The 23,767-nt window shown below is 45.7% G+C and overlaps 7 protein-coding genes across 7 annotated transcripts; 2 read left to right on the top strand and 5 right to left on the bottom strand.

Annotated features, from left to right (window-relative positions):
• Positions 1 to 1,775: 1,775 nt before the first annotated feature.
• On the top strand, positions 1,776 to 3,489 carry H6S33_010596 (uncharacterized protein; the record flags this gene model as incomplete). Its single annotated transcript, XM_044842546.1, has 9 exons — positions 1,776 to 1,925; positions 1,976 to 2,000; positions 2,057 to 2,131; positions 2,188 to 2,242; positions 2,295 to 2,425; positions 2,491 to 2,759; positions 2,834 to 3,195; positions 3,252 to 3,348; positions 3,415 to 3,489. The coding sequence occupies 9 exons, from the start codon at positions 1,776 to 1,778 to the stop codon at positions 3,487 to 3,489; spliced, it is 1,239 nt and encodes a 412-aa protein (XP_044696526.1).
• A 1,157-nt stretch (positions 3,490 to 4,646) lies between these two features.
• H6S33_010595 (uncharacterized protein) lies at positions 4,647 to 5,526 on the bottom strand (the record flags this gene model as incomplete). Its single annotated transcript, XM_044842545.1, has 3 exons — positions 4,647 to 4,911; positions 4,977 to 5,197; positions 5,257 to 5,526. 3 exons carry the CDS (start codon positions 5,524 to 5,526, stop codon positions 4,647 to 4,649), a joined length of 756 nt encoding a protein of 251 aa, XP_044696525.1.
• A 3,547-nt stretch (positions 5,527 to 9,073) lies between these two features.
• Positions 9,074 to 10,009, bottom strand: H6S33_010594 (uncharacterized protein; the record flags this gene model as incomplete). Its single annotated transcript, XM_044842544.1, has 1 exon — positions 9,074 to 10,009. One exon carries the CDS (start codon positions 10,007 to 10,009, stop codon positions 9,074 to 9,076), a length of 936 nt encoding a protein of 311 aa, XP_044696524.1.
• A 71-nt stretch (positions 10,010 to 10,080) lies between these two features.
• H6S33_010593 (uncharacterized protein) lies at positions 10,081 to 10,714 on the bottom strand (the record flags this gene model as incomplete). Its single annotated transcript, XM_044842543.1, has 3 exons — positions 10,081 to 10,268; positions 10,325 to 10,601; positions 10,661 to 10,714. The coding sequence occupies 3 exons, from the start codon at positions 10,712 to 10,714 to the stop codon at positions 10,081 to 10,083; spliced, it is 519 nt and encodes a 172-aa protein (XP_044696523.1).
• Positions 10,715 to 11,990: 1,276 nt separating this feature from the next.
• H6S33_010592 (uncharacterized protein) lies at positions 11,991 to 12,656 on the bottom strand (the record flags this gene model as incomplete). The annotated part of the gene is made up of 4 exons (XM_044842542.1): positions 11,991 to 12,055; positions 12,123 to 12,210; positions 12,361 to 12,478; positions 12,571 to 12,656. 4 exons carry the CDS (start codon positions 12,654 to 12,656, stop codon positions 11,991 to 11,993), a joined length of 357 nt encoding a protein of 118 aa, XP_044696522.1.
• Positions 12,657 to 12,847: 191 nt separating this feature from the next.
• Positions 12,848 to 14,132, top strand: H6S33_010591 (uncharacterized protein; the record flags this gene model as incomplete). Its single annotated transcript, XM_044842541.1, has 3 exons — positions 12,848 to 12,923; positions 12,993 to 13,058; positions 13,126 to 14,132. The coding sequence occupies 3 exons, from the start codon at positions 12,848 to 12,850 to the stop codon at positions 14,130 to 14,132; spliced, it is 1,149 nt and encodes a 382-aa protein (XP_044696521.1).
• A 7,989-nt stretch (positions 14,133 to 22,121) lies between these two features.
• On the bottom strand, positions 22,122 to 23,711 carry H6S33_010590 (uncharacterized protein; the record flags this gene model as incomplete). The annotated part of the gene is made up of 1 exon (XM_044842540.1): positions 22,122 to 23,711. The coding sequence occupies one exon, from the start codon at positions 23,709 to 23,711 to the stop codon at positions 22,122 to 22,124; it is 1,590 nt and encodes a 529-aa protein (XP_044696520.1).
• Between the last annotated feature and the right edge of the window lie 56 nt (positions 23,712 to 23,767).

Genomic DNA, 23,767 nt, shown 5'->3' with positions numbered 1-23,767 from the left:
ATGCATGGTCAAGATGTTCAACTGGAGACTTTGGGCGAAAAGCAGGTGACGTCTTATTTTATGCTTCGATTACTTTTAGCTCCGCTGACCTTACATACACGCGCGCCCTTAAGCCAAGGAAAGTATACATCCTTACATGTAGAGTACTCTCCGTATGCTAAGATGATAGATAAGATGTAGGTACTGTACCAATACGGAATTGTGCAAAACTTTCGAATTAAATTGGAATCCTAACTATTACCGTAGCAAACCGTAGCCTTCCGCTTTTTTTTGGTACCGTATACAAATTAATGAGCTCGGGCGATACTTTGCTGATCATGCCACCTACTTCCGACCCCACTAGATCACACGGATACTATACCATCACATATCAGTAATGTCAATGAATACTTTAGTATTCTCTCCCGGAGAGATGAAGTCCTTTTTTTTTTTAAATGTAATTCGACGACGTACTCGGCGCATAACATTGTATTATAAGGTGAAGATACCCTCTCCGATCAATTTCAAAGAAAACACACTCGAGGGTAACACTTAACCACATCATAGATCTACCTTAGGGTGCTTTTTGCTCCTTGAGTATCCATAGAGCAAGTGGATGAGTGACATGTGTCATCGGTCGTATAGTGGAGATGAACCTGATAGACAGAGAGATGTCGAAGAGTCACTATGAGGAGAGGAGTATTTATTAGATATCTAACGAAAATGCTGATTGCCTATTTTTTATCAGATGAATTTTCGGCCGCCTGGTGTTCTAAATTTGCATTCCTGAAAACATATTTGATGGGTCACAAACGATCACTCTGCGTCGACCCTTAAATATCTCCGCAAGGCTTGAATTAGTCACTAAGGCTTCTCTGTGGCTCTGAATACTAGCAACCTAGAATAGAGAACCCCCGAATGGCCTAAAATGGCATGAATACCAATTGCCAAGTACTCTAGATCCTAGATCTTGCCAGTTGGGCAACGATCTCCTTCAATGGTAGACGACTACTCAGTGACCCTGCCCTACTTGAGTATGTACTGGATGGTCTAGCTAGAGGTACATACTTGCCAATATATTGATATTGACATTGGTTTACGGAGTGGAACATTGGGCTGATAAGTATTTAACATTAGACGATGTGTTTCTATGTGTACGCAGTACCACGCAGTAGGCGCTGCGCGTATCCGATCTGATAAGTGCACACCGATTGGGTCTTTACAATACAACTCATCTTCAGCTCGCAATCTGCCACGTTTTCTTTTATTATGTAATACTAGTGTCTTGGCAGCACACTTACTCGTTTGCTGCCTCTTCTTTCTTTGAGCATCATCAATATACACATATTTCGAGCTACCAATTGGTGAATAGTGATCAATATCCATCCACGAGTCTAAGGGACCGAGGACAGGATAACAGTTGGGTTGTCAAAAGCACTGGCAACACACCTAGTTGCTTTTTATTCGGTAGGCGTTAATTTGAGTCGCTAAAGATGCATCAACCAATGATAGGCAATATTTACTCGAGACGTGGACACCTTGTGAAACACTACCGATGGCGATGGCCATAAATAAATAAAAAACGTCCACTCACGTTGTCATACTCATGGTCCCGCGTGCATACACATCGGCAGTAGGGTAGGTACTCTAGAGCACCATGGAGTGATCTGCCTAGAGTACCCCTCACACACTCATACAGCTCATACAGCTACCTACATAGCTCTCGCAGCTGCCAAAAAGAAGGTTTCCAAACACTTACGTCAAACATCATCATCATCACTCGCTAGTTCTGCGAAATGGCCGAAGAAACGAGTTACTATGAACTTCTCGGTGTTGATGAAAATGCAACGGCACTTGAGATAAAGAAAGCCTATCGCAAGCAAGCAATTATCCATCACCCCGACAAGAACCTGGATGACCCCGACGCCCCTATACGATTTCAGGAGGTATGAAATAATTTCAGTGTACCGGGGTTCCTGGTTTAGCTGACAGTCAGGTGAAGATTGGAGAAGCATACCAAGGTAACATTAACACCACATCGTGTATGCGCCGAGGGCCTAATTCTGACACTTTCTAGTATTGAGCGACCCAGCTCTCCGTAAGAAATATGATACCTTAGGAAAGGAACATGCTAGACCTGAGGCTGGCTTCGGTATAGCTTCATCTACATTCAGTCGAGTTTTTAGAAGTTTGCTGAGCATTTCACAGACGATGCACTTGAACTTTTCAACAAAATATTTGGTGGCGACGCTTTTCAGGATTGGTAATTCACATACACATCCATGCTGTACGTACATTTAACTAATCTTTTGAAGGGTTGGTGAAATATCCCTATTCAAAGATATAATAGCAATAATGGAAATCAAAAACCGCGAAATTGACCACGACGAACCCGAATCTCCGTCGCAAAGCTCTACATCTAGACCTACACAGTTTATGGTTACTGGTATGCCAGTCAAGTCTATACGCGGTTCTTTACTATTTCATATGAGTAATAACGATTTTTGATAGATCAATCTCAAGAATTTCCCGAGGAAACTCGTGCCGCTAGAAGGGCTAGGCGGAGGAGTGGGGGTTCAAAGACAGTACCACCGATGAGTAGAGAAGCCAGGGCGGAAGCGCGAAAGAAGGCAGAACTCGCCAAATATGAGGAAGAGAGGCAAAGAGCGCGCGAAGAGAGAGTTGAAACTTTATCAAATAACCTGATCCGAAAACTTAGTATCCTAACAGATACCAAAATGAAAGCCCCTGATATCCGGCGTTTCCAGAGAAGCATTCAGGTACCAAGATTTATTATGTCACTCTTTATCTTTTATAACGGTGATACTAACTATGCTTTTCTCCCGCAATCAAGGGAGAGGCTGAATCTCTTAAACTCGAATCATTTGGCCTCCACCTTTTGCATACTCTTGGTGATATTTATCAATCCAGAGGCCACGCCTTCCTCGATAATTCAATCCCTGTAGTAGGCTCAATTGGCTTCTGTGCAATGTTCAATTACGTGATAGAAAAGACCACCGACATTACCGAAACGTGGGGGACACTCTCTTGCGCTATGGGTGCACAGACTGCAGTCAAGCAAATGCATAAAGCGGAAGAAATGGGCGGAGACGAGTGGACGGTAGAAAGAAAGGCAGAGATTGAGCAACTGACTACCGGCAAGATTTTGTTGGCGTGTTGGAGGAGCACAAAATTGGAGCTACGAAAAATTATCCGGTACTTTATTCCAGCTTGGCTAGCCATGAAATTCATATAAGCTAATGAGAATGAAGTGATGTTTGTGATCGCGTTCTCAACGGAGATGAGGAGTATGACTTGCAGAGACGGAGGGCCGAGGCTTTGATAATCGTTGGGGAAGTTTTTAATTCTGTAAGCTACTCTCGTGCGCCAAGACGCATATTATTGGTTTACTAATGCTAATATCTATTGCTATAGACATATAGAGACTCTACAGACGACCCCAGCGATAATATTTACGAGACATTACTTTATGGGGCGTCTGAGAGATAAAGTTAGTGGAATATGTAGCTTATGTAGTTTATGGCCCATTTACTTTCCGCTTAGTGTATGGTCTCCTGGAGTGACACACGCGCACTACTTTTAATTATTAACATTATTAACACCATACCAATATTGAATCGATTTTCTTTTTCTCTCTTTTTTTGCTTTTACCATTATCGCCTTTCCACTATACTGGATTCGGAATAAGACTTTGGTACCTCCAGATACTTCGAATCAGCTTACTGAGATACAATCATTGGCAGAGAGGATCAACACGCAGTTTCTGCGGGAAAGATGATTCTGGATAAATAGTAATCAGTGGGAAAGATCAGTCTGACAGCTCACCGTGCCAAGAGTCCTTATTTACCAACCGTCAGCGTTGGTGAACGACTGAGGTTGAAAGGTGAATGTAGTTATCAAGCCGACCCTCTCATCACCTCGCCCGGGACAAACCCGGGACAAGCCAGGGGATATTATTTCCAATCAATCAGATGCTCCTCATGCATCCGAATTCAGCCTTGTGTTCATTCCCGGGTAGGAAAAGCAACGAAAGTTAACTAACTTCTCCAGTTTAACACGTAGAGAAGAAATATGGAGAGATATGGCTCACTGGACATTATATCTGTACAGGTTCGGCCTCTGAATAAAACATTAATTTATTTTGGTTTGTTTGGTTACTTTCCAACATCGGACGTCTCTGGATGCAATAAATGAACATACTCTTGTACTCTACGAGTGATATATCATGATCCCACTAGCTGCTACCAGTCTCTATCCAAAAGCTAAGGCTTTATAGGTGCATGATTTGTTATTCGTGGGCTAAATTGGAGTTTCTCTACTGATATATTTGCTCTAATCTATGATCATGATTGCGCGTTGGGTTTGAACTAGCTACCGGCTTCAAAGGGTTATAGATTAACAGCTAGTTAGCCACAATATTTTTACCAGATGTAAAATTTCCAATTGCAGCGACACCATCGGTCACACCTATTTTGATTACACCACGCCAAAAATTACTGCAATTGCTCCCAAACTCATTTTATAAACAACAGCAGCAGCAATCTATGCTGTGCCTTATTATTTCGGTCAAAAACATTGCATGCGCTCAACATAAGATTCATAACTATATATCATTCATTCAGCATAAACAACTCTGCACTGTCTCACTAACGATAATGTGGTGGTGTGTAGTGCGATCCCGCATATGGCTGTTGGGTCCCCGAATATACCGGTTGTGGCGAAGGAAGCACCTGTACAAAACGTTCCTCTCCCGCGCTATAAACCAATGGCGAGTGTGGCTGTGGCGGTAATGATTGTATGGTGGTCTTTGGGTTCACAAACTCAAACTCGTTATCAGCCAGGACAGCTTTCCCGGGCCCATGTTCACGGTGGGCTATTCTCCCGATGAAGTAGGATGATAAGAAGATAAAGCTATCAGTTTCAGAGGGGTTAGCAAGTGTAATGGAAGAGAGAATGAATGTGGGATTATAGCATACAAAGTGACACTCGATACGACGAATACCGTGTACTGAGCTGGATTGTAATGCATTTTATGGGCCCAGGCATCGGCTTCTACCATACCGATAGCGCAGCAGATCACCAATGCGAGCCATAGAACCATGAATAATATATCCCATCCCATGGATATCTTGGGTCGAAGAGTGTGGCGTAGATATTCCCATAATGCATACACGCACCATATCATGGTCAATGCAGCCTATATCACTCGATTGTTAATTTTGATTTTTATTATTTCTTTTGGCTGGAAGAACTTACAGCAGCCATACCGAGAAAAGGGGTGACATATCGTGCATAGGTTTGTCCAGAGTCGCCATCATCCCCCCCACCACCACTTGAGGATGATGAATGGGATCCTCCTCCACGCTTCGGCTCAAAAAGTAAACTTCGTTTTTGAAGAGGGTAGCCATAGCTGGGGCCAGGTTTTGGAACCACTATAGCGAGGATGGCAATTGCGAGAAGGACCTGTAATGTTCGAAGTACAACGAAGGTTGGTGATCGCCATTGAATCCTGGTTCTGCCTGCCATCTTCTCCTCGTTTTCCGGAGAGTAAATAATTAGAAGGGGATTTTTTTTTTCCAAAGGAAGTGGAGAGAGAGAGAGAGCGCATATATGGCTTTCTTGACAAAGGAATTGGGGAGGACAGTTTTTTAAGGTTGTCATGTTGAGGGGGCGTTTTTTGTCGCACAAAATAGTTGCACAGACAGTTAGTAGGATTGATCTGTTGCACGTTGTCAGACAATACAGGGGAGACATACGAATGTTTCACAAAAATTGTCCAAAAAGAGATTAAGTCGATAGTCCCCATAGTCTCTGAGTTGGATAAGATGTATGTGATATAGGATGGTTGTGGCTAGGTGTCCCGCCCTCCTCACATTCTTAGACCTTTACGGCCCGTCTCAAGACCTAAAATGTCAAAACCAGGAAACTCCCGAGGCCTGACGGCTTCACCGAAAGGCCTTGTCTGTCTATCTGAACATAAAGGTGGTCAATATTACTGGGGTGGGGGCAGGATAATCTTAAAGGTTAGGACGACCCCTGAAAAGTTGGGCCAACCTCTTTCGAGAGTCCTCCACATCCATGCAAGTTGCGGGGTGCCAATTGATAGAGTCATCTGAATCAGGTTCGTTATTGACGAATGATTGATAACCTGCAACTGCAAATTTTGATGTGTTTCACATACCTACCAAGCTAATGTAGTGTGAAAGAGCTCATTGATCTCATGACGGACTGTGAGAATCCTCTATGAGCCTTGTGTTAGAAGACCAATTGTCTTCACGTGGAAAGCTGTAGATTTGTATTTATTCTACACGAACCTTCTGTAGCCCCGAGACGCAAATAACTTCATCAATTAAAGTAGGGAACAGTGCTTATCAATATCAAGCGAGATCGATCGGGAGCAGGCATGCCCGCCTCCTCTCTTCGACCCCTTTAAATTTACTCGGAATCATCTCCGAGATTCAGTGCAGCGCATCAATCAACCTTATTTTGACGCACAACTGATTGAGTCGACCTACTCTACAAAGTAGAAGTAGTAGTAGTAGTAGTAGTAGTAGTAGTAGTAGTAGTAGTAGTAGTAGTAGTAGTAGTAGTAGTAGTAGTAGCAGTAGCAGTAGTAGTAGTAGTAGTAGAGTAGGAGTAGTAGGAGTAGTAGGAGTAGTAGGAGTAGTAGGAGTAGTAGGAGTAGTAGGAGTAGTAGGAGTAGTGATGAAAGAAGAGAAGAGGTTGTAGTGTTCGGTGTGGTAAGTCCTAAAATATTAGCGCGGAGCCAATTGGAGCATCAAGAACTTCATAATAGAGAGCTTTGACGCCCGACGCTGCAGGATTAAGCTCGGTACCCGCTTGAGATACCGGCTTAACTATGGCCCGAGTAAAGATAGCACTAGATAGAGCACATACTCGGGTAGAGTGCGTACCGGAATAGAGGTTCCCGGGTCTATAGGGAGAAGTCTCAATTGCTCTTGCTGGAATAGGATTCCCAAGTAAGCTCCCCCGGATTTTGTACCTACCTATGTACTCCAATTTCAGGACCTGAATCACATTTAGTCTGAGAAATTTGGTTGTAGATGTCAAAGATGGCCAAGAAGCATTGACTCGTAATCATGATTGAAAAGCTAACCTTTGATTCAAGATGATCATGAGTCGTCTCGTGAGGAAGATGTTCCAGAAGACCTAAGCCTTAGATTGGCTATCCAGCCAAGTCCGGCGACTTAGGTATGAAAATCTTTGTACTCATCACGCCATAACGTAGCTCGAGCCCAAGCCCAAGCCCAAGCTCTTCTCCAGACTTCTCCACGGAGTAGTTAGTATATCAGTGCACGAGCCATGGGCACGAGCTCTGCAATTTGAGCGCAAATGTCCCAACCTCAATATTTTATAATCCGAACCTATCCGACAAATCCAATTCCACATGGCAACAGCCAATCAGAACAATCTTTATTCTTACTCGAGTTAGATATGAAGCAGTCAGAGGAATTTGACACCCGGTTCTTTGGGCCGGTGCATCCCGAATAGATGAGCTCGAGAAATGGCTGATGGCAGATGGTGAAAATCTGTTTGAAGGTTGAGGTTGAGGTTGAAGACAGGGGATTTCTACTCAAGCATTTTTTTTAAAGCACACGTGTATCTTTAGATCAGATGGGTGACATGTGTTGTCTATCTATCACTTTAAAGTTTCCCAGATCGGCTCGGTCGTACGGCTGATAGAAACACATCATGATAAATCACTCGACTCGATTCGCACCACACTGCCGTGTTTTTGTTTAAGCCAGCCGTTGGTTTAGGGAAAACACAAGCACCATGCATAAATACCCGCCAGTATGAAAGATTGGGCGTACGTAGGTGCGTGCGTATTCGTGGTACAAGATACGGTGACAGTCGTGAACGTGGCACGTGCAGGGGAAATAATATACGCCTCTTCAGCAAGCTGGCTACATACTCAATTGATCAATAGCACGATCCGTGAAAGGCCAGTAGGGGGTTAAGTTTCGGAAGTTATGTGCCTACACGTACATGTTTGCGATTGAGAGCCGTTGCTCCTATTGACTCCAGCCAACGGTGTCAACATCCAAATCGACACTTCGAAACTGCCTTTGATCTCCGTTTATCTCCATCAATGCAGGAAGACTTGGGAAAAAGATGCCCTTTCATCCTTCAATCAGCTCTCTCGAAAATTTTGACTACAGACACCCTACCGTCAATCAAACGTCAAAAGACATATTTTTTAAGGATTGGTTTCATAAAATTTAAAACTATAGCTGTCAGCATTTTTGCGAGTAACATTTTAATATCTAGGGCCAGTCTCGTGCTCAATGTTTTATGTCTGCAGAAGCTGCGACAAAGGTCTGGGGCTAAATAAAACCTTCGTCACTCATCAACTAGGGATCCTCCAATTACAAGAAGAGTACCTTGGGATCTATGATAAAAAAAAGCTAGATGATTCAACTGGTTAAATTGCATGTTTAAGCTTCCGCTGAAAGAAAGATCTACTATGCTACTATCATGAGCAGATTCGGGCGTAGGCTTATCCCGTCTGGTAATAGGCATCTTTTGCCAGCTGCCGGTGGTGCCTGTCCGGCCGGAGAGGGCTTGATTTCAGAAACATGTCTTCACCTGCAGGTTTTTGGCTTTTCAAAAGGTCGTCCGAACTCTTCCGTTTGTGATAGTACGCTTGAGTCAGGGAAATGGCTCCGAAAGCCATCGCCTTATAATTACTAGGAAACGGTTATACTAACCACTCAAAGGATCTTCCGGTTGCCGAGACGTTGTGGTTTCCACCTTAGAAAGGGGGTGTACAAAGTCTGGCGCGGGCCTCTCTGGACCAAATCGACTGCCGCCCGTAGTGTAAAAAGTTCTCGCCCTTGACATGGGTTCATTAATTGCTACAGAGTATCATTGACACTATTTACTAGGCACAGACCGACACATGACATATCACATATCACCACATTAATCTCACGTCTCATTAAAGAATATAAAACTTTTCCAATTCCCTCTATCTGACCAAACCGAAAAAGCAAAATACCCCCTAGTTATTATCCAGAAAAAGACTAACAAAATAGCGAAGCAAAGAAATCTATATCCTCCTCCTTCTCCGGGCGTCCTTCAACTGCGCACTAGCACTCGAATACACGTCTTCTCCGTCACTCTCCCTGCCACCTTTAGCTCTCTTACTTGAGGAGCTTGGGATGCTAGGATGAGTGCCGGGATAGTAGCTTCCCCCTGGTGCAAGTTCTGCACCAGTGGGAGTGGAGTTTGAAGACTTGCGGGTGTGTTTGCTGTCGCGGGTCAATGAGCTTGATCGTGAACTCGAACGGCGCGGCAGAGTAGACAGTGTTGGAGAGGATTTGGTAGAAGGGAAATAGCTGGAAGAGTGCGCGGGTGATGCCTGTTGACCGCGAAATGATGAAGGCGAGTATGAGGATTCACGATTTGGAGTAGGGCGGAGACCCTGCGCATATAGAGGATCGGTGGAATCAGGCATGAACCGTTGCTGCCGCCCAGGTCTTGCGAGGGAGGACGACGACGAAGAGTTGGACGAATATAGAGATTGAGATCCCCCAAGTCCTGTGAATGTTTGATCAACCATAAATCCTGGTTCCCCTCTAATAGGAGGATCGAGAGCGCCGCTCCGTCGTAATTCATCTAATTCTCGTTGCAATTCCTCGGCTCTTGCCATGTCTCGTTGACGTTGCATTTCTCGTTCAATCTCCCGTTCGACAACCCGCTTCTCCACTTCACGCTCAATGGACTCGTGAAGTTTCCATGCTTGCCATTCTCGCTCTCCCATCTCCACAATACCGTCACCGCGCTGACTTGCAGCCTTGACGGCTGCTAAAGCGCGCTGCAGAAAAACCTCCTCGCCAACTGCTCCCTCATCTTGCCACCCGTCCCCGTCGCTACCTATTACTCCCCTACTTTTACTATTGCTACTGTTCAAAAAATTAAAAACTTCGCCCTCAACATTATTAGTAACTCCGCCTTCAAACATCCTGCGCTGTTGTACCAACATATCCGTACTCCTCCCCTCTGATGGTCCATATCTTTTCTGTGATATTTGTGGAGTTCGCGGAGAGACCATCCCTAGACCGCCTCCTCGGAAAAAGCATTCTCGATTGGCTTGTCCATGAAGCTGGCATGGGCCATGATGCAGGTTCCGCTGGCACCGATGAGCCAAAGGATTGTGGATATTGGGGACGCAAAGATCCCGAGAGGCACAGCAATCACAAGAAGAGTGGTGTACAGCTGAGAGGTGGTGGCATTAACAGGGCCTACAATTATGATTAGCCTCTATCTTTATTTCACGCTTCATTCCAGGAATACTAACCGATTTCCAGATTTCTACCGCCTAACTTTCCAATACCCCACATGCCTCCGATTACAAGTAGGATCACAAACAGCAACAGCAAGTTTGTCAACAAACTGTAGATGCTGAGCATGGCAAATACCACGGCATAATTGCTCGCATAGTAGCTCAAATTGTAGCTTGCACGACTCTGTACCTCCCCAAAATTTGCGGGCTTGGACAATCGCTTGAAGTCGAAAAACTCTCCGAGAGGCTTCAAGTTGCTGAAGCGGGATGCCAGAGGCATCTGTCTTCCCTCCTGCTGGGCATTAGCACGATGACTTGGGTGGGGGTTCAGATGGAGATGAGGCCACTTACGGTGAAGCGACCAAGGTTGAAGCGGTCAGTTAATATAGAAATTGGGATTGACATCCTTGACATTTAGTTGCAGTAACCCTTGAAGCTATTCACAGGACTGTAGATTGATGAACGGACACAAAGAAGAGAGCGGCTGAAATCGCTCGCTGTTGGTGAGAAGGCTTCTTGGAAGAAAGTGTGAGCGGGGAATGGGTGCGCGGCGGTCTTATGCACAAAAGAGGGGGGTTATTGGCCGGTTGAGATATCAATGGTTACAGTAAGGTCTACGTGGCCGATCGGTGGGTTGGTGGACAGATGCGATGTTTCTGGAGGGTTTGAGGGTTGTGGATGGGTGACGGACGGATAAGGGGCCTTAAAGCTCAGGAGAATATTGTGGCTGTGTTGTGTGGCACGTCAGAGGCCACGAATCAACCGAGTGATTACGCAAGACTCGAGATGACTGGGAGCGAATGAGATTGATGAACTGAGGAAATAAGCGATTCTAGGATTTCGAGGATTCTGGGTAGGGCTGCGACGGATTCATCCGAATCGTCCTCTACGTGACACACATAACTACTCGGGGCCTTGTCTAGATTGACAGTGAAGATACTCTAATCTACACATTTAGGCTTCAAGAATTGGGAACTGGACTGTGAGGCAGATCTGAAATCGAGCTTCAAAGGGTAGATCGCGTGCTCTTCATAGGGTCTCACTCGGGAGGGGGCCGGGGTAGTTTGTCGAAACAAAGGGCAACACTTATGGGATGCCAAACAAAACATCAATGCGTATCTAAGCTTATGTATGTACTCTATCGATATCGGTGCTTTCGAGATAATCTATCTCTATCCTATCTATCGTCAGTTTGTAGTCTGTCATTCTGGTGTCACATTTCCTCCATCGTATTCGAACGCGAGTGCTTTCTGCCTGCCTGTCCTTCGTCTTACGCGTTAGTATTACTCGTAACAGCAAGCTAAACAAAACATAAACACCGCAAGTATTATAACCGCACCACTCACTGTCATTCTTGCTGCTGCCTGATTGACCGTTGGCGTTGTGTCCCCCACCATCACCTGCCATCCCCCATCACAAGCCAATGACCACTGCTGCAAGCAAAAATAACACCCACATGCCATGCACCGAGCGTTGTAACTTGTTTCTGCCTGTCTTCCTACGTCCCCGAGAATCCCCTCCCCACAACATCAACACCGAACCGAACCGGTGCGCTTCCAGACTTTCCAATGCGACAGAAACTCAATCCGTAGACTCGGGACTACCCTGCCACGTAGTTGTTTAACTATGGGTAGCATTAAGCGGCTGTTGTGAATGGGAGATTATCAATTAAGGGAGGCGGTTACACTCCCATGGGTTGGGTTTGGGTTGGGTTGGTTTTGGTATGTGATGGATGCTGGTTAGTGACTGTATGTAGGTACAACTGTCAGTCAAGCGCATTAGTTAGTTAGTAGGGCAGTGCGGGTGCGGATACGGGGATGGATGCGGGTTTTAGACTCGTTTGTTGTGGGTGTTGTTGTTTTTCCACGGCTTTTCCGATGATAAAAGAGGTGGGGATCCCGCTAGGTAGACTCCTGGCCTGGTATCAGTACATACAGAATCTTCGTGAGAATATTTATTTCCTGGCGAAATACCACTCCCCACTGAACCCATAATAAAGCAAGCAAGCAAGAAAAAAAAACACGGAAATCCACAATCATCTCATTGCATACGATGTCGTCCTTCAGACCCTCCACTTCTTCGTCTTCCACTTCTACCTCCACTTTTTCCTCCAGTTCAAGCTCTCGCTCCTCCACAAAGTCCTCAGAAGTGCGGCTGTTGATGTGGTGGCTGGTGCTCAAAGTTCGCGCCACAGAAAACAAATACCGTCGTCAGAATGCGAAAAAATGCACAAAATCACGTCTCGATGATATTCCTCCTACTTATACATACGCATAAATATTTCATCACTGTTTCGTCTTTTGTTGTCATTATTCCTATGTATAACTATTGCAACACTGCGCCTCATGACGGCGGGCCGATCTGGGGCGCAACGCAACGATGTTGCCAGATCTTTTTTAGACATTCCTCTACCGAGGCGCTACCCTGTCCTCTCTGGTGCCCTTTAAAAGCTCTCTCTGCTGGCAGTGATAACCAACGACAATCAACGAATATCTTCATCTGTATCAATTCGATTACAACAACCTCTAACTTGACGCGATGAGGTTTTCTATCCTCGTTTCGTTTCTGCTCGTCGCGTTAGCGACGACTGTTCTTGCATCTTGGTCTACTGAAGGTGTGTGCTTTTGATGCTGTCTGACTTTAAGCTTGGACGGGATTTGGGACTGACAACTATTGCTACTAGACCAGGAGATCTTCCGAGTGCGTGACGAGCTGGAGCTCGCCGAGGGTGAAGGGACCACCTTCTATGGTATGTTATTATTATTTTTTTTTAAATACATACTCTCTTTCTTTGGATTTGTACTAATATTCCCCAGAATTTATCGGTCTTGGGAAGAATCACGGAGCTTCGCAGGAGGAAATTGGTCGCGCCTACAAGAAGCAATCGATTCGCCTACACCCCGACAAGCAAAAGCACCTTCCTCCCCCCGGCCAAAAGAAGCTCACCAAAGCGCAACTCGCCGAGTCCAAGAAGCGTGCCGAAGAACGTTTTGCCCGCCTGGCCATTATCGCTGATGTTCTTCGTGGAGAGGGTCGTGCGCGCTACGACCACTTTCTCAAGAACGGGTTTCCACTCTGGAGAGGCACCGGGTACTACTATGCCCGTTACCGCCCCGGCCTCACTAGTGTCCTGATCGGTCTGTTTGTCTTCTGCGGCGGTGGATTGCATTATTGTATTTTGTGGCTCAATGCTAGGCAGCAAAGGGCCTTCATGGAACGCTACATCAAGCACGCCCGCACTGCAGCATGGGGTGAGGCTGGTGTTCCGGGTATTGCAGATATCCAGGCCGCCGAAGATTCTGGCTCCTCCGGCGAGGCTGCTCCACAACAACCGATGAATCGTGCGCAGCGCCGGACAAACAAGGTCGCAAAGGGTAGTTCCGGAACTTCGACTCCTGTCCCCGGCCCGAAGGGTGCTGGTAAGCGCAAGGTTGTTGCTGAGAATGGAAAGATTCTCATCGTGGACTCCGCTGGTAATGTGTTCCTCGAGGCAAAGGATGAAGATGGCAACAACGCCCAGTACCAACTGGACATCAATGATATCGAGGGCCCGAAGGTTCGCAACACGTTTCTCGTTAGACTGCCGATGTGGGTCTTTAACATCACTGTTGGTCGCTTCCTTCCGGCTAAGAAGGTTGTTGATGAGGAGTACGAGGAGGAGTACGAGGAGGAGGAGGAGCTTGTCGAGGAAGAAACCGCAGCTGCCGGTGAACCAAAGGTTGTGAAGCCTAAGAAGAAGGGCGTCCCAAAGAAGGTTGAGAGTAGGGGAGATGGCATGCCAAGGAGGAAGGTGGTTGCTAGGCCGGCTAAGAAGCAAAAGTAGATCTTTGTTTTCCTTCCTTCCGTTATATAGATTGATTTACTTTATGTTTTTATACCTTACGGATTGGGAAAAGTTTGCCAATGTTTGGGGATTGTTTTATGTGTATGAATCTTATACCTATCTCCGCGCTGCAGTTAGTCAATTGGTGAGGAGGACGAAATAGAGTGGTACTATGATGTAATTCACTATGACTGTTCCAAAATCTATGCAATGTTGTTTCGGAGAAGTAAACTTAAACGTAGAGGTTTGGGTAGGTATAACGTCCATCTATTATATACTGGATTATTCCAAGTTTAAATGGGCCACTACCGGAGGCCGTGGGCCGCAGCTGCTGGAGCTGGCCATGGGCAACTGTGAGAGCTGGCCATGGGTAATAAATATATACCTGCGGCACTAACACGCATCAACGGCTCAACACCAGGATTCTCCCCCACTAGGTCGCCGTACACACCGGAGGCGGTACATCAGACGCAAACTAAGTAGTAAAGGGGGTCACTCGCCATGATCACAGGTTATTCCTGTGAGCTTACCATCCATCAACATACTACACGTACACGGTATATACCGCACCAACTATCATTACCCCAGCAGCAGTGACAGTGACACAGCAGCGTCGTCGACGACAGTGAGTTGAGATGCCTCTATTTGCCACGAATCGAGATCTAGCTCGAAAAGCTCCAGCCTCTGACCTTAGCCTATCGCAGTTGGTGGTTTACAAGCTGGAAGTTCAATAACTCCGCTAAGTAGGGGCGAGGAGCTCGAGAGAGTGAGGGAGAGGGTGAGGAGGAAGGGGTGATAGATTCGATACTCTCTTCAGAGACCGCCTGGCCGGTTCTTCCTCGGGCCCCGCGGAACATCCTCTTTGTCTATACCTATATGTCGATCTCAAACCCCGGCAACATCCCTCCCCTACTTATATAACGCCACCACCTCTTCGTTCGCTGCCGTCATGGGCATCTGGACGTCAGGGTCAGGGTCGGGCGAAAAGGTTTCGGCCATGGGATATCACTCGGTCTCGCACCACCGAGGATTATCATTTGGTCTGCTTTTCCCGGTTCGTTGAGTATGTGCAGCCTTTCCGCTATAATACCTGAGGGAGGACTGGTATTGCTATTGATTCTTGAGTAAGAAAGGGCAGCTTTGACGGGGCTTACGTTTGGGTGGTCGAGTCGCGGGTCGTTGATATACAGCGGCATGCGCGGTAACCAACTATGCATTCCATCCAATAATTTTCTCCCATGGAACTTTTGGATCCGCCTTCGAAGCTTGTTTTCGTGCCACATACTTTGGTTGGGCCGGGACAAGTATGTAGTGGCAGCAGTGGGACCAGGTACTCCCAGAGACAAAAGGTATGAGAGAAATCTTTCTGTCACCACCAGATTATGCAAACAAAATCTAACTAAATCCAGGTCTGGATAGATACCCGGTACCTTATTTCAGCATTTCTAGATTCCCGCAAAGACTACAAATGTCAAGAGACAGCTCCGGTCCCGACCAGAACTGCACGCCAAAAAAAAGTTTCAAATTCGCTGAGGGAAAGAGCTTACGACACCACAACCTGCCGTCCTGGGCATAAAAAGTTAAACCGACGAGTACGTAAGTATCATACATTATACAAGACCCGGCGCCTACATATCCGAACGAACCCAAGCTACTTATAGGTATAATATACACTTGTAGCTGGTATCCTATGGTATGGCGTGAGGTTCCCATATTTAGGAAAGCGTGGGCACTTGGAGAACATGACATGTACATCACTGCTCCCAAACACCATATACCACTCAGCTGCTCGTACAACTTGTTTCATTTCAGCAAGATCAACCGCTACCATCAAATCTCCTTGTAATAACCCTCAAGGCATCACCTCCCTAGCTTATCTCTATCGGACTACAATTTGTCATCGTCATTTCACTCCATTACCGATTCGATGGGTTGCTTCGTTGAAATTTGGGCCAGAGTAAGGGGGTTTACTTTTGCAGCGCGTTGGACTTACATCCAGAATTGGGTTTCGTTCAAATATGAGGTCTACAGTGAAATCCTTTTTTATTATGGAGGAGGCGGAGGACGCTGAGAGGAAGTAGAGGGTATTGAGTAGGTGGAACGAACTGAGGGGGTTGAGGGACACTGTGGTGTGCCGAGCCGAAAGAGTTTGAATTTGAGACATTAACACGTAGGAGTTAATACAGGTCTCAATTTACTACGCTTTCAATTGGCTGGTCTGCGAAACATCCCAACTGCAATTCTACCACAAAATCATTGACAGACGAGTGTCTCAACCATAGCACCTTCACCCAATTAATGAAAGTGGCAAGAACAACTACCAAAACCATAACCCCATTCTAACCAGGTCCGAACCAGCCAAGGATCACCCTTCTGCTAACCTCATACCCCCAGCCGGCCTCCATCCAATAGGCCTTATATTCCATTTTCGTTATGGATAACGGACGAACCCGAGTAATCAACACTGCTCGTGGTTGAACTGATAGCTTCGGAGAGCTCCCTGGTTGGATATGCAGTAGGCTCTCCCACAGTAGTTCTTGGTGCCGGAAGGTCGAAATCTTATGATTTCATCTACCTTTATGAGTATTCATAAACTGTACCATCAATCAGTGTCATATACCCTCATATATACTTCCTCCTAACACGTACTCAACTCATGCATATGACGGCGTCATTTATAAATCGGATCCATACCGCATCAATATCGATGTCGGGTTGGTCTTTAAGTGTAGACTTGCTAAAGGGGTGTTGCGGGGTCCGCGACGAGAATTGATATGTTTATGTTCTGGGGGAAAAGAAACACTGAGATAAAAGTATGTAATAATGATAGTCAGGGTTAGGGTTATATAAGCAGCATTTTTGGTAAAGGTGGGGGCGGCGAAGGTGGTGTGCATTTTGATAGTAATGATAGAGACGTTCCGTAGGATGAAGAATGAGGGAAGCCAGAAGAAAGAGAGGTAATATATACCCAGTTTTTCCTTTCCTGTGTCCTACATTCCACGAGCCTCGTTATCCCACCGGCAGTAAACTGCGGCGTTAACGCGTTGGGCCTCATTCCGGAGTAAAAGAATTATTATTACTATGACCCCCTAGCCAAGATAATGTAAGACAGCATACATGTATGTAGCCTCTATTCAGCAATATCACCGAATGAACCATCGCGTCCCGGGCGTGTTGTTGCACCTTTCTTTAATATGTGCGAACGTGCGCGATAGAGAAGGTTTTTGTTAATCCGGGGTAGTACCATGTCCATACCGTCTTGCCGGATGTGGGAATGGATAAGGAATAGTACTAATAAAGATTGTAGGATCTTTCTTGAAGAATTCGGGTGTTAACATGTTCTAGACTTGTTATTATCTTACAATGGATCAGTAGTGGGTCTTACATTGCTACGAAAGTCTCAACTGAAGAAGCTCGTGGCTTTGATTCGGAATTCTACCAGGTACAAGGTAGAACCACGAGAGTCAATTAGTCCATGCGTGCATATCAATGGAAGTCATGATTCGTCGTCTTGATACCCCAGTGTTCGAGAAAAAGTGCACAGAGTAACCTTGATGTCGAACTGGAGTGCCACGCCTTAATACAGTTTTCCTGGCACTGGTAACTTCTCGATAAAACCTAACTTCTAACTAAAACGTATATATGTATTAGAAGCGAGCTTGCTTCACATTAGCCGTTAAAAACGAAGAGGATGGAGTAACCTGCAGCATGGGTTCACGTTCAAATAAATGATCGCAAACAGGACTAATATAAAAACGAAAGCACGATACAGCCATGTGGAAGTGGCATTGGCGACTACCGAGTCGACACGGTCCATCACGGTTGGGGGGTTAAAAAATAAGTTTTTATATTGGGATGCCTATGGGCGGATGCCTAAATAACCGAATAGGTAAGACATTAGTGGGACAAGAATGGATTGTTGGGTGATTATATATTGGCTTTAAATTTTATGATACGTGTCTTAGTCTTTGGCAATTGTGTTCATTAATATCTGTTATCTTTACCAATTGCAAATGCTATGTGTACAGAAGCTATCTACGCACTAGAAAATCAGAAGGACCAGCCCGTCGAGATAGGTGGCTACTTAACTTATGTACAACAATAAGACTCGAGCTACCGCCCCGCGTAGAAACACAAATCGATATGGGCATGCGTGCTTCTCATGCGCATGCCTAGATTTTGTAGATCTTGACACGGGTTCGTACCTAGTCACGACGTATGGTTTCCTCTAGCTACTATAGCTACATGTAGCTATAGTAGAAATATACGTAACGCTAATATTAAACTCCCTAAGCTATCTCCGGCCTATGGGTGAACCTTTTTCGGAATAAATAAAATCTAATAGATTTGATCAACGGAAGGTCAATCTACCAGCTAATTAAATATTGCCGCGATCGCGATGCTTGCCTGGGGTTTTGATATTAGTAAACTTACCGGGGGAAAATGTAGAAAAATGCATTCTACCACTCTCCAATTGAACTTAATAATCCGAATAGTATTGGGCAACACCCAACTATATATTTCTGACTCCTAAAAGAGATTTTGGAGTTCTTCATGGGTTGATGCAGTGGAGCCGGGAAAGGTTTCCCACACTACTCGAATCGAATCTTACATATCCACGCATTTAGGAAAGCTATTAAACCAAGCTAGGTAGAGTACTTGTGGCGAAAGTGCACACCCGATTGGTATCCAATCAGAAGAAGGGTGAGCACGAACCAGCTGCAGGTATGTATGCACATAGCCGTGATCATGCGAAAGGTATTAATTTCAGACGATATATATTGGATGGTTTAGGATCTACATAGTCATCCATGGTACGTGCGCATATCTCATCGCTCCTGGGCCTCACTGCAGCACGGTACTTTGTAGTGGATTTTTGGGTCTCGATAAGGTGCGCGAACGTCCTTGAATCAAAGGTGGAAGAATTCCCTTGAATAAGAATTAATAGTGGAAGGCCGGTACGCGGTTTATTACTAGAGAAACCTAGAAGAACTGTTTACGGAGCTGAATTGTCATACGTACACGTGACTTGCAATTGTGCTTCCATGTGTAATTTCTTCTAGCTCGGGGTGCATCAATGCAATGTTCTTGGCTGCTTCCTGATGCCTTTCTATGCTTTTGATTTAAGAGTATAGAGAGATCGACTAGAAGATCAGTATAGAAAGGTCAACGGCACGACTAGAATGTAGTCCCTTATAGAGGCCTCTCGAGGCGAGCAGAAATACCTTGAAGTGTCTCTGTCTCAAATCTTAGTAGCTAGCTATATATGCGCGCATTTCCTCATTAAAACATTATGTGTTGGGGCGTGTAAGTCCAGGTGCCATCAGAAGGTGGTGGAAAGGAATGGGAGTCTCTGTATGTTATTTTTATTAGACCACGGGCTCGCCCGTTCTTTAGAAAAGCCTTAAAAATTAAGACAATAGGAGAACACTACGTACAGCATTATAGTATGAGGTCTCAAGGTGCTTGGCCAACCGGGGCATTCGAGGCCAATAAGGACTATTAATAGAGCATGCTGAAAATGATACCTTGAGCTGGAAACCGCTGGAATTAAACCTCACTTTATGTAAGTGGGTTTATTTAATATAGTGATAATTACAATTATCCTCATAGCTATAGCTATATAGGTCTTCGTGTTCCCTCAGGAATAGTACCCTATATGGGAAAACTAATATCACTACATAAATCTAGAGCAGATTGAGGTAGATATGGGAGGTTTCATTGATCATGCTCGTGTGCTAGACATCTGTATCTTGAGCTACCTCCTCTAGCGTCAATTCCTCGTGGACCACATATACAACCAGTCGGAGTCGGGGTCTTAAGTTGGTGAAATAAAGTGCTCAGTTTGATAACATAACAGTTTGAACATAAGTGGAATCTGGAGATATCTTGAATGAAAGGTGACTTGAAATGCTTGCCCGAACTTCCTGCACTGACGTTGAAATATAATCAAAGAGATGAACAGGAAATAAAATGTACTGATATTGATGCTGAAGTTGAGTTGGAGAGCCAGAATGTAGCCAATAAGAAGTATTGATTTTAGAACGAACCGCAGAATTTATATATCAACAGGAGGTCGCGTCACCATCATATAGCAGAAACCGGAGATGGGGATAAAGGCGTACGAATACTTTTAGGATACACGAAGTTTTACTGACTCGGTGTTTCTATGCCGTGTTTCAGGCCGGACAGTTTAGTGTAACGCCCAACTTTACAATGACTATCAAGCAAAAGATGAATGAGCTCAACCATGGGGGGCTTTTTTTAGGGCCTTTAATGTTTCCTGGTTTTTATGGATCGCTCCTAAAGATAAGTAGTTAGAACGTTTTTCGAATTTTTGCTCACGTGCGATTGCTTCACAGCCGAGTGATATTCCGTGATTAGAATTGATCTCTAGCCCCTAAAACGGCCCTTGCGTGAGTGAGTATGCGGCCATGGGAAGTACGAGTAAGGGGAAGAATTAGAAAATCCTCGGGCAATATATCGGCAATACAAACTGGCAATACTATATTCTCTCCTAGCTACGGTGCCGCGAATTACTGTTTCGTCTCATAAGCAGAAGCAAACGATACACTCTTGATCACCATTGACCGGCCAACTAAGTAAGAACCACACCGAAGGAACCTTTTATCGTGTGCATATCATTCTTAGAGAACATATTTTCCGGCAGGAGAATATTGACTTCTCGTCTCAATCTCTTTTCAAGTCGATACCTCCGGTATTGTACTTCGGAGGTATTGTACTTGGCTAAGCAGTGCATTTCTTTTCTCTCCTAGTGAGAGCGATATGCTTGTGACATTCGGAATACTGCGGAAAAGCTCTCGTGGATTGTATATCTAAGATTATCCGCTAGTTTACTTGGTAAGTTGCACCAAGATCCATGCCATGGTACGGACGATAGCCGTATATTGGAGTAGTATTGAGGTCTTCAATGAATCTATAGAGTCACAGATCGGCTGATGGAAAAAAACCATATCTTGGTGATTTGAGTGGATGGCATTGTATCGTCTGGGCCAGTCCTCTCGGCACTACACTAGACTTGTGGACGGGCACTCCACTGGCAGTTGGCCTAGTGAAGGCGGCTGATGCGTGAAGAGGGCAACTTCTTCTATAACCTTAACAAACACAAATTGCAAGCAGTGACATTGGTAGGGTTGTGATATATGGTTGCGTAGACTGACGATGATCACTCGCTGGCGCTGCATACATGTAGAAAATCGACACCTTAGAAATGTTGGGACATGTCAAGTAGTGCGACCATCGCCCTACCCAAGGGCTGATCTGTCGGTCCCACGTGCACCCGAAGTCTCAGATCCCTAGTTTTAATCCGTGACGACGGCAGATATATGTTAGCCTTAAGGATGAACAGCACACCGTCTCTGCAACCTGGGTCACCACCTCTGTATACTAACTGTAGCACTGTTGAAAGGTGAGTAAGAGAGTCATACTGCCGGAGCCAGAAGTACCGTCCGATACGAGGGAGATATTGGCGAGACTGATCAGATAGATCTGGATTCGAGGCCGGATACGATAGCGATCCAGGTACCTGGGCACATTTTGGGGAGTAGTGTTATGTCAGCATACAGGATGAGCACTACGCTCTAGAGATGACAAGATGAGGATGGAAGCTGATATTTCCGTTCTTCAGGGCGACTTCGTGTCTGACCACCTGAATATGTAGTGCAGGCGAGGGAATGGTGAGGAGTAGGTGTTTGGCTGGTGTATGTAAGGCACACGGGGTGAACTAAGTCGCTAGTGTAACGGGTAGTCTCGTGCCTAGACTGTGCACAATCATACAAAAAAACTTGGGAACGAGACTATGGGATGTTGATAGCTGCACTTGAGAAAAAGCAATATGTGTAGGGAACATCGAGAAAGTGCCGAGTGAGAATTTATGACTTCGAACGCGACTAAAAGCAATCACATGATATGTTACAGCCAAGCTATTCCTAAACTTTTATCCACAAACACCCAAGAATTAAACTAAGTCTACTCCTCTTCATCATCATCGTCGGTATCACTATCACTATCCTCTTCTACAGCCTCCTCGGGCTCATCAACCTCTTCGCCAACCTCCATCTCCATAGCTCCCAGGCACGTTATTCTCCTTTCTGTCTCATAGATCCCCACCAACTTGCCAACCTGTCGATCAGTGACCTCCTTCTCGTCCACGCGGATCTTCTTTATCTCCCTATCCTCAGTGGTATCAAGCTCCCATACTCGGACAACACCGCTTGAGCTCGCGGTGATTACGAATAGTTTCCCAGAAACCTTAACTGTAGCAAAGTCTTTTACACGACCAACCATGCCGATTGATTTACCTCCAAGTACTCCGAGAAGAGTGGGGGAATCAATATCGGGAGTCTCATCCTCCGACGCAGGTTTCGGGAGTGCGGTGGAGTAAAAGAGGATACGACCATCTTCAGTTGATACTGCCAAGACCTCTTCCTCGTCATTCTCGGTAGAGACACCAGGGCGGGTAAGGGTTGACGGAAGCCTCATGTAGTGAATTTTGTGGATCTTGGAGACTGGAGTTGCGCTTATACGGCACTTCGGCTTTGAGTCCGCTCCAAAAACAACGACACCTCTCTCGAACGCAACGGCGTACTCGCTTCCGTCGCTTGACCATTCCACCTTGGTACTCTCTCGTCCAAACTTATGAGGTACATCGTCGCGGCCAAACATCAAGACACCGGCTTTACGACCAGTCATCAAATTCCACATCCGAACTCCCCTCTCGCCCTTCCCTACCGAAAGCAGAATCTTTTGACTGGGATGTAGAGCGACGTCATTAACACCCCCGGCTCCACCGCCATACACGCCCTCGGAGCTGAAGGTCTCGATTCTTGGTCCGTAGCCGTCTGTGTAGTTTTTGGCGTAATTTATAGGTTTAGCTTTGGGTTTAGGGCATTTCAGCGTTGACATGAGTGCCCAGTCGCGACAGCGGAGGATGTGGATCTGACCATCGAGACCGGCAGAGATGAGCTTTGAGCGGGTGGGGGTGAAGACAAGGGCAGTGGGGGTATTGAGGTGGTGGGTAAGAGTTCCCAAGTGCTTGTTCTTGGGATTGGAAGCAGTGGCGGTTGAGGAGGGTTTTAAAATCCTCTTAGTAGAGGAGGTAGTGCGTGAGAGTATTGAGCTGAGGGTGTAGAGGTGGATGTGCTCGTCAGCAGAAGATGTAGCGAGAATTCGTTTACCAGAACCAGAGCCAGTTCCAACAGGGGATATTGAGAGCGTTTCTATGGGCGCCGTGTGAGCAGTGAAGAGAAACGAATCTGCAAATGTCGCCGGAAGAGAGATTGAGTTCGTATCTGTCTCGGTGGTCTCTGCAGCTGGTGTTTCGGGGATAGTGACGACAAATCCATGGAGAGTCTTCTCGTAGGAGCCTGTAATGACCTGGAAATTGATTCCTCCAACAGGTGAGTCTGAAAGTGAGAGATTGCCGACTGCTGGGAGTAGTGGAAGTTTTGTAGTGGGCACAGCAATTGACTTATTTGAGTTGACTGGGACCTCGCTCTTCTCCGGAGTAGCCTCTGCAGCAGCAGCAGCGGCGGTAGATTGTCTCTTTCTTTTTGCCATTGCGATGGGGATAAGGGGCGAATTCGAGTATGGGCTGGTGGTGAATGCTCTTGGTC

Source organism: Morchella sextelata (genome assembly GCF_020137385.1).
Source record: "Morchella sextelata strain SCLS chromosome Unknown scls_5, whole genome shotgun sequence".
Taxonomy (NCBI): Eukaryota; Fungi; Ascomycota; class Pezizomycetes; order Pezizales; family Morchellaceae; genus Morchella; species Morchella sextelata.
This window is presented reverse-complemented; position numbering and strand designations above follow the sequence as displayed.